The sequence below is a fragment of the Mercenaria mercenaria genome, chromosome 2, assembly GCF_021730395.1.
Source record: "Mercenaria mercenaria strain notata chromosome 2, MADL_Memer_1, whole genome shotgun sequence".
Taxonomy (NCBI): Eukaryota; Metazoa; Mollusca; class Bivalvia; order Venerida; family Veneridae; genus Mercenaria; species Mercenaria mercenaria.
In genome coordinates, this window is record NC_069362.1 from 74223835 (window position 1) to 74241848 (window position 18014).

General features: G+C 34.3%; 1 protein-coding gene across 1 annotated transcript in view; it reads right to left on the reverse strand.

The window, feature by feature from the left end:
* LOC123562291 (probable chitinase 10) overlaps positions 1 to 18014 on the reverse strand; it is a 112779-nt gene that overhangs the window by 31815 nt on the left and 62950 nt on the right. The window contains exon 23 of the mRNA XM_053526582.1: positions 13176 to 13206. Coding sequence (XP_053382557.1) covers positions 13176 to 13206 — 31 coding nt within the window. The remainder of the gene's footprint in view (positions 1 to 13175; positions 13207 to 18014) is intronic.

The window sequence follows — 18014 nt, forward strand, 5'->3', positions numbered from 1 at the left end:
TGCGTACAAGACTGAAGAAATGAACTATTTTTTTATAAGTCCGATTTCTTCATTTCTGAAGCATCACTTTCAAATACTTATGCGGCATTACTGTTAATTAAACACATTTAAATGCACAGCAACCGAAAACTTGCTTTTATAAAACATTCACCAAAAACACACTACGTGCTGTAAGATACGCATAATGCCACTTTAAACAAAAGATCAGGCATCAGATAAGATTAATAAAATATAAGAACATTAAGATACAGTAAGATAGCTGTTTGTTATTAAGTAAGAATAAATGGGTTATTGCGACATGTCCAGAAGTTATTACAAACAACTGTATTTTGTATTTGTTATAAAATAGTTGATATTCGAATGTATTTACACAATAAAATCATCCAGTTCACGTTACTTCAATCTCTTAAAAATTACAGTCACAATCTCTAAAAGAGTGCAAAGTAATTTCCAAAATAATGAGTTTTCAACTTCTTTTTGAAAACATCTATTGTGTCTGAGTTCCTTACTTCGAAAGGCAATTCATTCCAGAGTTTAGGTCCAACAGTACCATAACTTTTGTCGCTGAACTTTTTGCGCTTGTTGAAAGGAACAACGAAACACCCAGTAACGGAATTTGAAGAACGCAAGTTCCTTGTCTATGTTTGTTTTATGAGAAGTTCAGAAAGATATTCTGGAGAGTTTCCAACTGAACAATTATACATGTAGGTGAGCATTTTGAATGTGATTCTGGCTTTGATTGGTAGCCAGTGAAGATCATACAGCGCTTGCTTGGAACTGTCATATTTCCTTCGATTTAGGACAAGTTTTGCACACATGTTCTGAATTCGTTGCATTTTCTTTACTTCGCTTTGAGCAATACCATACAGAATGACATTACAATAATTTAAATGGGATATCACCAATGACAGGACAAGGGTTTCGGTAGCCTCTTTGGTAAGATATTTCCGGATGCATTTTATTCTGAAGTAGTTGAGCATTGCTGTTCTACACTTTCGTTTTACATGCTCTTTTAGATTCAAGTTTTCATCCAGGAAAGCATCTAGATATTGAATAAAGCTCACTGATTTCACTTCATCACCTACAATGCATATTTTGTCAGTTGAACACAAAAGCTATAACTGTCACATCCTTATCTGACTCATATACAAGATCTCATCAACAACATGAAACTACATTTTGAATTGCAAAAAGAGATCATCTAACATCATCTTAAATGCTTGGCAAACTTCTCTTTTCGTAACACTGGGCCTCATTGTCCCTGCGCAGTTAGTGGGGACCGATGCGCTATGCTAACTGCCAAATGCTAAATAAGATGTTGTTAATGTCACATACTTAATGCTAAATGCTACATACAAAATACTACATGCCGTATACAAAATGCTAAATGTCATTGAATTTCTACATGCAGCCACAGGAAAACAATGCAGCAATTACAAGGCAGAGACTGAAGCACTCATAAAGCAGTCTCAATGGTTGAAGACTCGGCATAAGAAAGCTCCTCAGTCGTCTTTCTCACAGATGCACTGTCTGTTATGGAAGTTCTGATCAACAATAAAGTTCCGCAGCTAGCCAGGAGAATGCAGAGCCTGAGTATAACCTGCAAAGTAGCACTTCAGTTGATTCCATCTCATTGTGGACTTGCAGTCAATGAATAGGCAGACAAACTGGCGAAGCCAGAAGCTCAGTCAGAACAACCAACAAAACCTGTGCGTTATAAGGGGAAAGTCACCATCATCAAGGCTAACGAGACTAAGGATAGAGGAAGATGCTTTTCATCTCCTTGATCGGTCTGAACAAGTGATGCTGATCAGGCTTCGCTCAGGGCACAACAAGCTCAATGCTCACATGTACAAGAAATACAGACTGGCACCATCGCCAACTTGTTCACGTGGTGAGGAAGATCAGACTTCGTAGCATATACTTCAGAGATGTAATAGGCATGACCATGAGCGAGCTGCGACTCGGCCGATAGATACCTCAATGCACCAGAAATTGTATGTAGGCATTGAGGATGTGCGGCAAACCACAAGTTTCATCAATGCTACCGGTCTGACAGTGTAGTTGCGAACGAGAAGAAGATAAAAACAAATTCTTTTTGTCAAATGATAAATGGTAATTCTCAAATTATCAATCTTTATGATCTTTATCTCTTCAACTAATGAATGTAACTTTTACTCATTTGAAAAAAAAATGTTCTGCCTTCCTAATTTAAAGCAATAACGTTGCAGGTGTTACGGGGACATGGAACCGAAACATTTTGCTGTAAAATGTTTATTATATAATAGACTAATATATGTAACAGAGACAAAGTTATGTGACGAAGGGCAATGATTAAATAACTGATATATTCAGTTCTTTATTTCAATGAAAACTTGGCAATGAGCATTTTGACATTTATTGTTTTAACAAAACAAAAGTTTGAAAGCCAATATTTGAAATTAAGCAGTTCATAAATAGCATTTTTTCATAAAGTATTTGGCATTTAGTATTAAGTTATTGGCATTTAGCATTAAATATTTGTCATTTAACATTTGGCTATATTCATGGCGCACCGGCCTTCAAAACATATCAAATGCCATATGCCATATCCTTTGTGCTGAATGCTTATAATTGTTGCCAAATGGCAAATGCTACTCGTCAAATGCTTTAACTTTGTGAGTTAATGATCTATATCCCTTACTTACACTAATGACTGTTACTTTTAATCACTTTAAAACATATGAAGATCTATCAGCCTAATTTGAAGCAATAACATGTTCTAAAGGTTATGAGATGACAGGATTGAAACTTTTCACTCTAAAATATTTTAAAAGAAATATTTGTAATAGAGACAAAGTTATGTTACAAAGGCCAATGACTATTTACAGGATGCATTTATACACTGATATATTCTGAACAAGTACTTAGTTATACGCATTTGGCATTTATTGTTTCGTAATTGCAATTAACAATTATCATTTATTGTTTGACACTAACCATTTCACAGGCAATATTTGACATTACGCATATAGCAAATAGCATTTTGCAATAACTGTGTGTCATTTAGCATTTGACAATTAGCATGGCACACGGGCTTTCAATAACCTTCAATAGTACTTAATAATTATCATTTCGTTTTCAAAACATTTTGCATAAGGTGTATGGCATTAAGCATTGATATATGATATTTCGCAATTGACAATTAACATGGTGCACCAGGTTTCCATATAAACATGAACATTAGCATCACTTTGGTAGAACCACTCTACACACACTGGAAGTCTTTACTCTAGGTACAGTTTACTTCCATTATTGTACCGCTGAATTATGGAGAGAAGTCCGGTAATATGATTAATTATTAAAGGGATAAAAGTATGAAATTTAAAATAATTGAATTCGTAACAGTAATAGTAAAAATATCAACGAAAATGAAAACAATTTCATTCATGCATCATTATATGTTAAGCGCATCTACACAATACTGACAGGTAACAATGTCACAAAAAAGCAAACAAAAAACAAAAAAAAAACCAGTTTATTCACATTTTTTTCAACAATTAATTTAATAGACTTTTTTTTCATATTACATATGTTAAATATTCCAAGCCGAGATTCAACGAGTTATTCCTTAACTTCATTGTCCGTGTGTATTGAAAGAGGAAGCGAATGAATAACGTATATGGTATGTAATCCGCTGCATTAATATATAAAATGGTGTTAAACTGACGTGTCAAAATTTTTAGAATTTTAATTGCATGCGTATTATACAATATTTTCAAGCCAAAATTCAGCCAAAGTTGTAATTAAACCCAAGAAACATTTTCTGATTAAAAAAGGCACCTTGTTATTCACAACTGAATATACATGCTAATTACTAAAATTGCACGTGCTGACGACAATTAAGAAATTTAATAAGATATTTAGAATATAATCACTGCAAACAATAGGTATTCATAACTTAACAAAAATATGAACAAATCAAGTTTCTTATACCATTACTTTTTGAAATATGACAAAAGAAATAATTTTAGTTTCCGCGATTACCAGCTTCAGAAGCCGTTTCCATGGTTACGGCACACCGCTAAATTTCTACGACCTCATTTAAAACCTCCATTTGTCGCCGAACTGTACAAGTGAAAAAGTTTTATATGTTTGGTAAATTAAAATCCTTACGGAGGGCCCGTACACACGAAAGCTACTTCAGTTAAAAGCAAGAATACGGTCATTGTCAGGTACTCGTCTGTGAAAATACATGTAGCTGAACTTGTGATTTTGACATCTGATGGTGCATTGAATATTTGGGCTTATTGATGATATGAACAGTTGATTGCGATAGCTGGAATTGAGCATAAGGACTTACTGATGATATTTATTTTTTATAGTTTCATGTCATACTATTACCTAGCTTCTTATTATAAAAAGAAACATTCTCAAAGATGTTCATCATGCACCGACATAAGCGAGTAACTGTTTAGATTACAAACAATAACACCCAATAATTTCCTTTAACTATTTAAGTTAACATTTTTATAAAATAGTAAATATAGTTAAAAAGTTGTATTTTTAATATAAAATCTGTTAAAATCGACTTTTTTTATCAAAACTAAGAGTTAGGTCCAGGTTTTGGAAATAAATTGAACATCACCAAATCATATAAACAAAGAGTTGTTTTACATGAAAATTAAACAGCATATAAAACATATATTAAAGTCTACAAAAGCATCATCAATTTGCGCACGTATGTATTGAATTCTGGAAAGGAGCTGCATGAAGGGCCAATACTTCTGGACAGTTCAACGCCTTTAAACACCATTTCTAACGAACAGGTACATGTCTTTGTTTTGATGCAATTGCAATAATGTCCCAGTGCTTAAAATTTACATAACTAGGTTAAACATCGATTTGTACAATTGTTTACTTTTATTTCTTTTCAAATGGCATTCTTTTATAAAGGGGGACAACTTTTGAGAATATTTTAAGTATCCAATGGTACATGCCAGTAAGGTAAAGCAAAAAAGGATAAATATTAAACAGGGAATGCCACGTTCCAAAAACGCATCCTCCCCAAAACGAAACCCACAGCACGCAGACGTGCACACCGCCAACACACTCACAAACCAAGCAAATATACGAGGACAAAACAAACAAAGGAACACAGTGGGGCACCGCCTTGGAACGGTCAGTGGCAAAAACTCCACTGGGGAACTTAAACCGGTTTATGGTGCGCACCCAACCTCACTCTTACCCCCACCATGTTCCAAAGTCACGGGACAGTGTAAATAAAAGTAATCTCCGCCAGTTGAATTTCTAACACACGCAATGGAAACAAAAGGTATGACATTTAAAACACAAAAATGCTACTGTATAATTATATAAAAAGCAAACCTTAAGTTCCGTCCTGGTGGGATTTAAAAACTGCTAATCACATAATCACAGAGTCCCCCCCCCCCCCCCACACGCCACCCCTGTCTCTTCCGTCAAACACAATCAAAGAGGGAAGCGTAGTGTCCAACTGCAAATGGGTTGAACTAAACATGCGGTGTGTCTCAAAACAGTTGGGTCGTAACCACTTTTAATAATACGCTTTATAATTTTACCAAATACAGTTGGAAAATAACCATGACCCCAAATCTTACGAAGTTTGTAAACCACATGCCCATAAAAATAAAATATATATAAAGATAAAAATAAAAATCGTAGAAGTGTCTTTAAATTACTATTGAATTTTAAAACCAAATCAGAATTACGATAGTAAAATTTAGCAAAATATGTACGCAATTTGTAATAACGGTAGCCCTGCTGAAGAAGTTTATTTGTAATGTATAGATTACGTTCATTGAAATCCTCAACATAACTACACGCTCTGCCAATCCGAATCAATTGAGAAATATATACCCCATAAGATGTAGCCAGAGGTACATTCCCATCCAAATGGGGGAAATTTACAACACTAAAATTAAAATCATCTCTCTTATCATAATTTCTGGTATGTATAATATTGCCATAAATAGAGAGATGTAAATCATGTAAATCTAACAAGAAATATCTTTAAAAAAGATAAACGGCGCATTTACATTAAATACTTTAGTTTGGTATATTTAAAAAAAAACACAGTGGTACTTATACATGATTTTTTATCCGCCCTGTGCAGGCGTGTTTAAAACTGTGATATTTACTGTTGGCCTTTACTGTTACGTTTTAACCCGGGGTATTTGAGGCCCACTTCTTCATTTGTGTCTTTACAATATAGCCTTGATTTTCTCTGCAGTTGAATAGTCACAACACAATACTCTGGTGCGCTTTAATGTTATTTTGGCAGACGGGCCTCAAATATTATTGCTGTGTCATTTAATGACAGGCCACGGGGTTTTCGTGTTTCGACCTAGGTCAAGTAATTTTTGTGTTTTTGCTTCTCTGCCTCGCTCTATCGTTTCGACAATATATGTATTTAGATATAAGTTAAACATTATTTTCGCGGATCAGTTAAGGCAGAATTCTAACAATAAAAGCTTGCATATGAACCAAACAATATTTTACATATGAAAATATGAACCTGAAATCCCAGGGAATCCCACGTTTCGACTAATCGGCACATACATAACATGCGATTTTTACTTGCTTTCCTGGGCGTTTTCTCCATAGACGATCAGTTTTCATTGGTCCAGGGAGACATGGTTATTTTGTATATTCAGAGCAAACAAACGGCGGTGCCGAAAAATGAAGCAGCAGTATCCGAATTGTTACTTTTATTTAACTGGAGCTCCCGGGGATAAAAAGTATCCATATTGACAAAAAAACAAACAACAAAAAAAGGATTATCCATATTAAGAATATCATACAGAAACCGTGATGTATTATTAAATGAAGTAATAATGTCTGCCTGCGTATCTGGAGAAATCTCTTTCATAACAATATAAAAACAAATCTACAACAAGGGGTGCACAATTTGTTCCCATGGGAATATCAATTACTTGTCTGAAATCTGCATTCCCAAACCTAACGTAAATTTTGTTCAATAAAAAAGAAAGGGCTTTACAAACTTCGTCACAAGTCCACATTGTATAATGTTTAATAATGCAGCTCGTAAAAAAGCTTTATGAAAAAAAAGTCGAAAACAAAACATGTATTAGGCAGGTAGATTGTTGGTAAAAATGATGTTCCTTTACCAAACATTTCTGTGATTTGGTGATATACTGCTAAACCTTAACCTTGCACTTTTTTCGTAATTTTGGCGTTAATTTCGTAAATGTCAAGATTTTTTTCTTGATTTCTCTATAACTAAATTTCAATAACACTGCTATAATATACCATTCTAGAAAAACTCCGATGTTGGCAATATGAACTTTTTAAATTTTCAGAATATTCTGATTAGTTTTTAAATTATCGTAAAAGCGATTTTCTTGTGGGTATTTATTATTTTATTTTTGTAAATTTCAGCTTGACACCCTCTTAAAAAAGTTTGATTTTATTTGTAAATGAGTAGTTATAAAAAGAACAGGATATCTAAGTTAGTATAAAAGCAACATTTCCATGCAAAGATTTTGTAACTTTGCTGTAGAATACTTTTCAAAATTGGGATTTTGTCTGGTTTTTATAGTAGGGTAGCCATAAACTTCACACTCTAAAAGATATTTTAAAAGATTATTTCAAATATACTTATTATATCGAAAGGATTCTACTGCCACACTTGGACACCTTTAGATAGATGTGTAGTTTATATCTGGATCTTGTGGATCTTGGTTTGACGTGGGGTGGCTACGTGGCCGTGTGGTTAAAGTCGCTGACTTTGAATCAGTTACATGTACCCCTCAACGATAGTGGATCAAACAGTTGTGTGTTTGTTTAATTTCTCTCAGTCGAGACATTTTGCTAACAGAAGATTTATCATTATTTCTATGTTTTCACCGCACAACAAGATTAAACCGATTTGTCATTTTTATGTATTTTAAAAGGAAATTACTCGCACAAAAAGCGCTTCTAAGAAAATTTTATTTCAGCTGCAAGTAAACTTCCTTGAACGAACAATGCTTGGTAAATCTAGATATTTTCTGCCAAGACTAAGTATATAGGATCAAACGACAGACTGGTACATATATGTTAAATGAGAGAACTGACATACACAGCATTCTTAAAAAATTTACGTTTGAACGATGGAAAAGGGTTACATAAGAGTCATTTCCTCATTAAAATTTATTTTTTGTTTTCAATTCCAAAATAAAGGAAGACGCATTCATCATGTGGTGAACGTGATTTATTCTGAAAATACATGACCAGCATGAGAATCAGACAACGATGTCACAGTAGATAATGGACTGGTTGTATTATCCATCAATAAGAGGCGGTTTGATAAATAGTTTTGTATCTCCATGTTGATAAATTTGTCGTGAAGCAAACTGCAAAAACTGTGTAAGTGTCTCAGTTTTTTTGGTAATTGTACGTCACATAACTGATGTCATTTTCTAGCCATATTTGTATTGGTTTCTGTATGAAATCAATAACGTCAAAGTGTCGTAATAACCACTTTAATTCATTAATGAAATAAGCGCAAGAAATGAGAACCTTAACTCATCCAATAGTTGATAACAGGTGCGCCGCTAAATCGTTTAGAACTCCAGTTCATTTAAATGTAATTATTATTATGATGCTGCCTAAAAACAACACAACCATGATAACTGTCGTCAGCAAATTGCTACATTTTCGGATCAAAACCATTTCATCTATATTGTGAGTACATTAATCTAATTGTATTTCATTATGCCAATCAAACATCATCTTCTCAGAAAAACATTTTCCTAAATTTCTTGCTTAAATCGCACTGCGGCTATACGCTCGACAACTTGGTAGCAGTTTTATTATGGATATTTTCACTTCAGAATTCAACATGGAAACTTGGATAACGTCAAAAACAACGTTGACAATTTAGAGTTTCATTTATCACTAATTTTATAGCTTCTGTGTGATTTACAATCCCATTTGTTGTGATTTTTATTCATCTTTGGCATTGTTCTCCATGACACATATAAAAAGAGTTAGCTGGTGCCAGCACATATTTTAAACTTTTTTTAACAAGTAGAAAACACCAGCTATGTTTATGCCAGTGACAGCAGTGATAGCAGTCACCATTTCTTTTAGGATAAGTCATATAAGCAAAGTACGAAAGTTGACATTCAGCAAAAAGATTTTCAAAAAGTGTTTATTTTTGGCTCTACATCTCCCAAAGGCAGGTGAAGTCAAAAGGTAAAAGGTGGTCGACAAACTAATCAATCACTGAGATATTCTTTAGTCTCCATTATCAGTGAGTATCATTATTTGCTGTTCATGAATAATGTGTTTTAACTAGCAAAACCTTTATTGTAATATACAATAAGTCATTACGACACATGAACTGACATCGAGTGTGGCGTATTTTCATTTTACAGTTGAATACTGACTAGAATATTCAATTGGCTGGGTTTTTTGTTCTTATATGTGACTGGCATCTGAACAAGAAATCTTGTTATCATTTTCAACAGTACTTTTAGGGTCTCTCAGTTTACTTTATTTAAGAAAAAAAATGAAATTGCATATCATTATCTAATTAACTGTATTTATGACTACAGTGAATTAAGTTTATGCATAAGACAATTTCATCAAAGGGCAAAAACGATTTGCAACTTGATACCTGTCGTTTTTCAGTAGCTCAAAACTTTATCCCCATATTAAGCTTTTCGTTGATAAAGTTGGAAATGTTATGAGGATTTTATAGATAAAATGTCAGTAAATGGAATCAAAAGCACACGTACAATGATTCGAACATTCATATCAACGCATGACACATAGAGACAAACTTATTCACTGGACAACTTATCTACTTGTCAAAGTTTATAGCATCTCGGTTCTAATTGCTGCTGCTGCTGCTGCTGCCACCGCCACTATAACCGCCACTTTTCTGCTGGAAAAGAGTTGTCAATGAATATTTCAATGAAGGCAGGCAAATGGAAGGAAAGTAAGTTTATTGATAAATTGTCGTTCCAAAGGTTTTACATACTTTAGTAACTTCAGCAGAAAAATTGCACTTTTGTCTTTGTAAAATACGACCTCAACTGCTTTTGTATAATTGATATAGGGGACACCTCTTCTACATACTGCTTAGAATAAGGGATTTGTCATTGTTAATCAACTGCTTTCACCACACATCGAGATCATACCGATCTGTCATGTTTATATCCTTCAACAAGAGAAGCGATTTAAAGAAAAATTATAATTAAGTGCTATGTTGAATGCAAGTTAATTTTTTTTATCCAACAGAAACTTCTGTATTTAGATCAAAAGATACGTTTGATAACAACTAGAGAGTAAAAAAGCGTACACATTTATATAAATGGTATTTGCGTAAAATGATCAAAACTTTTATATCTAAGTACAATACTTCACTTTTACTTCCGGAACACTACTTCCAGGGTTTATTAGTTGGACAACGCCAGGCTGAATGCATAACCTTGCTGTCTTTCATTTGTTGTACAGTGTATATGATATCAATGGAAGTGTCCTGGTGACAGCAGAGAGATTTTATTCCGCCCTACGAACAATTTAGTACAATGTATTACTTATACATGAGTTATACATGGGTTACTAACTGTTACATACGATTTAGTATCTCATACGTACAATTTACTAACTCATACGTATGACTAAGTATCTCAATCATACGACTTTTTAACTCATACGTAAGGGTTTGTATTTTGCGGCGCTTAAGGTTCTTTGGTCCTATTTGCGTTACGCCGGTACAGGTGTTGCTGATTGACCCTTCAGAATCATGAGCATGACAAGTTAATTAACTCTAGCTTTTATTTTGTAAAAGTTATGTCCTTTTTAACTAAGATGTTTTGGTTAAAGTTATGCGTGTAAGCAGGTTTCTTACAAACTACTATGCCAATTGACTGGAAACTTTACACATCTCTTCAGCATCATGATGTGACATGACAATACAAGTATCATAACTCTAGCTCATATCTGATAAGAATCATTTTTTAACATTGAAAGTATGTGTAAGTGTTGCATATAAGCATGCTCAACAAGAAGTATTAGACTGAATGCTTTCAAACTCATCACAAGGTTACAAGTCTTTTACATCATGGGATGAGCTCGCAGAGCAGGTCTCATAACTCAAGCTCCAATTTTGTCAAAATTATGCCCGTTTTTTAACAAAGAAACTTGAAAGTTTTTCATGTGAACAGGTTTCTCAGGAACTATTGTACTGAATGCTTTCAAACTCTAGGGTCTATACCTCTGACTCATAGTTTACAAAATTATGCCCCTTTTTCAACTTAAAACTTTTGGTAAAGCTTTTTTTATGTTAGTCAGTATTAAGTGGAAGGGTCCCAACTACTCAATTTATTTATGAGGTCATCATCAGTAGTAACAGCTACATCAGTGTCTACATCATCGGCATCATCATCTTGAGGGCTAAAAATAATTAGTCATCATTGTTTTACCTTCGACATTTGTTCTTCCATAAACCTGTCTCCTACTCAAAGTTCCTGTTCCTTAGATTTCAGTAAGTCTTCTTGGCAGTATCTTTTATCATGGATCAGTCTGTAGCATCAGTTGAGATCACGTGGGTGGATAAAATTATGTCATATATAACAATGTTTGTAGTCTCTAGTTTTAGAAAAAGCTATATTTGAGAAGAGCTCTCTCTGGTCTGTGACTGATAGCTATTTTCCGCCTTGTAATGTCTAGAGTGGCCGTATACGCTCATGAGATATTAGTCAGGCGTTGACTGATAGTTCAGTTTACTATAAAGATTAATTATACGGATAGCTCTTTAATTACGATATCATTTTAAGCAACATTGTGCACTCTCTCTCTGTCTCTGCCTCTTAATTACTTTATTTAGCTCACTTTGATATATTTCAGAGATTGCCCTCTCTCACTTTTAAATCAATTTTGTCATCTATTCACGAAAATACAATCTATAATATAAATAACGATTTCCTTTAAATTATACGTTCGGATGGTCCGACCTTTTTACTTTCTTCAAAGTGTTGTGAAGGTCTTCTATATATCGTATATGTTGTGAAAATAACCGTACGTGTTTAAATAAAGTCACTGAATTCAATGAATGATGATTTATTTAAGCCTATTCAGTGCACATAAGCATATGAAATAGAAGGGAAAAATATTCACTTAAAAACGTCAATCAGCAACAATCAACACTTGTATGACCACAGAACGTTGCAGCAATGCAGAACAGGAGCCCTAACGTATTAGTTAGTGATTCGTACGTACAAGATACTAAGCCATACGTATGAGTTAGTATGCCGTACGTTATTGTTGATAAGTCGAACGTATGAGAAACTAAAATAGAAAAAGTGGAAACTCCAAAGGCCGCTCAACACGACAGAAACGAAAATGTTGCAGGCTCGGTTTCATTGAGCCTGTTCATGGACGGTAGTGGAAATGGATGCTACCGTCCACGCCCTCTAGTCCCGGGTTCAGCAGAATTCAACATTTACACATGTTATAAGTACAAAAAGCCATGTAGAGACATCCGCAGATGTGTTCATAAGGTAAGTAAGTAAGTCGTACTTACGAGTTAATAAGTCGTATGTATGAGACACTAAGGCATACGTATGAGTTAGTAAGTGATCTCTGCTGGCACCAGGACGCCTCCATTATCGTAATTATTCAAGTTTATCTTGTATTTTTAAAACACAGAAAATGACACCAGAACCAAATATATATATATAAACGTCTCGCTCCTTTTACTACTATAATATAATAATGGCAGAACAAAGGTATAATAGGAAAGTCATAAAAGTTCAAAGTCAAACAATAAGCTGTTCCCCTCCTACGGACAGTCGGATACATTTGCAGCCCAGTCGCAGCCTTTTATCGATTCTTTGAAGTAGGTACCCGACGGACACGTTTGGGGGAATGACGTCTCGGAGAAACATTGGTAGTAACGACTACAGTCTGTAGGGTCCTTGTGGAAGCCATCCGTCTTTCCTTTACAGAAGTCTGCGGGATCAACTGCATTAAATATACATTTGAAGTTTAATTATTTATGCTTTCAAGAGAAAACATTTATTCTCTATAATCTGCTTGTATACGAAATTTGTGTGTCTGACATACCCCGTAATTCAAAAGGGTTTGGTAATAAGTGTCATCCTGTTTAAGTTGTGTGCGTGCGACTGTCAGTCCGTCCGTATGTGTGTTCAGAAAATAGTGTTCGACCGAGGGCTGTATCATGCATGGTAGGATTTGAAAATAATTTGGCAATGTGAGCATACAAGACTAAGGCTCTTACCTCAAAAATCAAGGCAACGCTTAGCGGTAAAACCTTAAGGTCATCTTTCATGTCCGATTGATAACTTTTTATGTATGGATGGATACTTAAACTACCTGATATAAACAAAGTAACAAAATGTATCCCATGCAAGCTCAGAGGTCAGTGTCATATTAACAGGTCAAAAATTCTATATACATCCCCTAGTTTAAAAGGTCAAAAATGTTTTTGCTCTGTCTATAACTTCGTCATATATAAATGGATATTTAAATAACTCGTTACCCTTGTAATCATTCATTACCTGAAAAATTAGGCGGTACTATAACTTCTGGGGTGGGCAGGTTAAACTTACCGGGCAAAAATGTAAAACTCTATGAACAATACACGACAGCTTCTATGAAATGTATATTTTATCGGTATAGTCCCTAGTGCAAAATGTCTATTTAACTTCATGCAATACAAGACTGGCTGAATACCAGCGTTATTAAAATTGTGCAGGTGCAATGTATCAAAATGTGACAGGTTTTATAGAAATTTCCAAAAGTGATACTGTGTTACAACTTTAAAACCATACCAGGTACTGCCTGTGTGGTTGTTGGTACCGGCGCTTTTGTCGTGACCGGTGGCTGAGTTGTCACGGGTGCCTGTGTTGTCACGGGGGCACGTGTTGTTGTTGGTACTGCCTGTGTGGTTGTTGGTACCGGCGCTTTTGTCGAGACCGGTGCCTGTGTTGTCACGGGTGCCTTTGTATTCACGGCGGCACGTGTTGTTACAGGTGCACGTGTTGTAGTCTTAAAGAGAATAATTAATTAATTAGTTTAAAAAGTGATGATTCAGATGTTCTTCAAAATATTGTTAAGTGCCTTTATAACCGATTCGAAGTGTTTGACCTTAACTAAAACAAGTTTCTACTATATATTATGTGCACGTGTTATCTCGGGGGTCTTTGTTATCCCGGGTACATGGGCGTCTTTGGTATTAGGACTCAAGTGTTGTTACGGGAGTATGTAAAATTGCCTTAGAGAGAATGAACTAAATTTGTCACTTTCTTTAACAGTACAGATGTATAGCATATTGTCTAAACATCTCAAAACGGTAATATTTACAATATAAAACGTGTGTGAGTGTTTTTGCACGTCTGTCAACTCATACATGCTTATTATACAATAATTAACATACATCAAGAATGTTCATCGTTTTTAAATAACTTTTGACATGTTCATACTATAAAATTTTCATAAACCTATCAACCGCAAACACCATAAAATTAAAAAAGATACATTGTACATTTTTCTTACATACAACTTTTTTTCCAAATCATCCACTAACATCATAAAGCTGAAACTTAGCCAGTGCTATGGGTGAATCTATGTATGTTCTCCAGCGTTACCTTGTCAAGTAATTTTATGTATTGCATGATATACCTAGTAGCTTATTTTAAAAATGTACCAAAATGTGACAGAGATGTTACTTCTTCTATATCCTTCCGTCAGTTGTGGTGATAATGAACTCAAACTTTAATGTAATTCCTTCAGTATGATGGCAAACCTTGTTTTCATAAAATTGGTACTTATGCCTTTTAAACATCATTTAAGGTGTGAAAAATATGGATCGAACAAGAACACTCCAGATGTGAATGACAAATGCGTTTATCGTTATAAATCTCTAATGCAATCGTAACAGAACCTTAATTAACCTTATTAGAACCGGAGTAAAACCGTAACAGCTCGTTATTTTTTACTACAGTGATGGTCTTCCGGACTGTTACAATCTTTTAAGATCTGTTACGATCTTTTCAGAACTGTTACGGATTAATTATCCGTGGCAAAATGTTGAGCTTGTTCAAAACTTCGCACCCTTGCCCCCGGATGCCCCCGTTTTCACAACGAACGAGTTAGGAGTTCTACGGATGCTATCCGGATGCTATCCGGAACTCAACCGCAAGCCCATCCGGGGCAGTGTGATTCTAGCTTAACACAAAACCTAAGGTATCATAACTATCCGTCAATGGGTTTAGAAGGTACTAGTATATGACAAGACACGCAATTGGATGGACGGACTGACAGACTGACGAACTGCTTTATAACACTTCATTTTCTACGGGTGATAATTAAGTATGAAAAGGAAGATAATTCAAATTTACGGTAAAGATACAGTTCCTCTCATTAAATTCTTTCATTATGAAAAAATACCATAAATTTCCTAAAGTTGTTGCAAACGTACAGACCGGACAAAACTAAAGTACCATACAGGGGGTTAAGCATATACTGTGTTACAGGCATTGAGCCATGTAATAAGGAAAGAAGTTTATGAATTGTTCATCTATCATTCATCCTTCATCTAACATTTTTCAAATTGCAAAACTAAACACCGCACTTTAACAATTTAAATGGTTCTCTTTTAATTTTTCGCAAAGGTTTCGTAGGGTTGCAATTTTGTTTCGTTTATCCTTAGAGGAATAATTACAGCAGTAGTTTGATGAAGATTCATGAAGCGGTTCATGAGAAGATGTCATTAAACGTGTTTATATTTTTAGCTATATTGGTCCCTCTCCCCATTTGTAACAAAATAGCAGGAGACCTTACGATATTGTTACACATCGAGTTTGATAAAAAAAAATCCATTACATTTAAAGTGGTTTATGCGAAGAAAGGCATATCTACTTTTAGCTATAGTGGTCCCAAGTTCCTATATAAATAAATTTGGAAGAGGACCTTATAATGATGCTCCAGACCAAGTATGACAAAGATCCACCAAGCTGTTCATGAGACGCTGTATAAAGGCATTTCTAGTTTTAGCTCTAGCAGCCCCTAAAAGGGGTTAAATATCCCAGCTGAACAAAGTTGGCTGCGGGCCTAATAAAGATGCTACAAATCAAGTTTGATTAGAATACATGAGAAAAAATCAGTTAAAGGATTTTTTTTATTTATTATTTTTATTTATTTCTAAAATAGGCCAACTGATCCCACTTTAACAAATGCATATTCGCTATTCATGAATTTTTGGACAATGACGTCACACCTATAAAAAAGTGAAGGTCAAGCAAAACATACAATTGTAATTATTTCAATATTTCTGTTTCATAAGCAAAGTTTGACCGTAGTCATATCACATAGATAAACTGTATGCAGCGTACCTTCATTTCAGTGTAATGAGATTCGGTCATTATATAGCATATATATAATAAAACAGATTTCAACTGAGTTCAATATTTGCATACCATACTAAAGAAAGATATTCATATATAATAAATCAGTTAAATAATTTATAACAAATATATCAAAGCAAACAAGTACTCATTTTAATATGCAATCTGAATAAGTCACAAAAGCAAGAAACCTTTTCATATACAGACGACAATTGTAACAAGGAAAATCTTTTAAAAAAGCACTTCTCTACATAAAAGACTCTTATCACACCCTTATTCATGTGATACGCATACCGTATTCAGCCCTTTCCTTAATTTGATATATGTTGGTATTTGAACAGGTTTTTATCATATTTATTAAACTTACTTATCATTTTGAGATATATCAATATTCTTGCTAAATATACTGAGCCATGGTTAGCTTTAAAACTGTGAACAGCGTCGTTTAGGATAAACGTTTTGTCTACATTTCACTCAGCGTAGCACAATCAACAGAGTGAAAGAAATTGACACTCTCGTCCAATCAGGCAGAGTGTTACATAAATCTTCCATTTTGATAAATTATCTATAATACGTTATCAAGTAGTTTGATTTGCAAACTGAAGTCACGTGGCATAGGTAACGAAAACGAATTTAGACGGCGTCGTCGAAAAACTTGTAAAAGGTAGGTCATTTAGTGTTTTGTCGTTGAATAAAAGAGCATTGTTTGGAGTTCAGATGCGAAAGATTTATATGACGATGTTGCAGCCCGAGTGATATAATAGACAAGCACTGAATGTATTCAAGAGCGAATAATTATTTGAGATACATCATTTCGATTCTAACACGTAGATCTAATCAAGTATTATTATCCACATCATAAAGGATACTCAACAAACATTTGCCTGTTTTTAATTTTACGAAATGCAAATTAAGCGAGTGCAACAGTTTCCACGAAGTCGTTAACATACTTTTCAGAAATGTAATGAGAGTATAATCACGTCATTATATATTGGTATGTTAATGCTTGCAGTAGCTGTAACTTGTTGGTTTTGTAGGCCTAACTATATATTGAATGAAAAATATACTTTTTCTTTTTTAAACTGACTCAAACCATAAAAAATAAATTTAGGGCGATACATGTATGGATGTAATTTCCTAAGCTTTTGTATATAATAACCAATGGCAACAGAATAGGTATTTCCTAATTTCATCTGACATAATCAACTTCGAGGTAAAAGTGAACACAGATCAGCGATAAGCCGCATCCCTCCCCAATATTCTATGCCGAAATGGACTAATGCGCGGTCTGAATGGCGTGATATTTATGCTATCACATTGACTAGTTTAGCAAATCCAAGTCATTTCAGTCATTAAAGACTCATAATGCCTTTGTTTAAATTTTTTGTTATGAACATAAAATATATATAAATACATTTTTTAAATCCTATTTCCACTACAGTAATTGTTTTCTCTAATACTTGTCAAAGATTTGAATATTGACGAACATATCGAATCTATTGTTTTTGGGCTCTAACTGTAAACATTCATCTGCAATATTTAAAGTAGAGCTTTTCTAACCATGTAAGTATGCATACCATCTGTTTCATCTGTTTATAACATAAAAATTAAAGC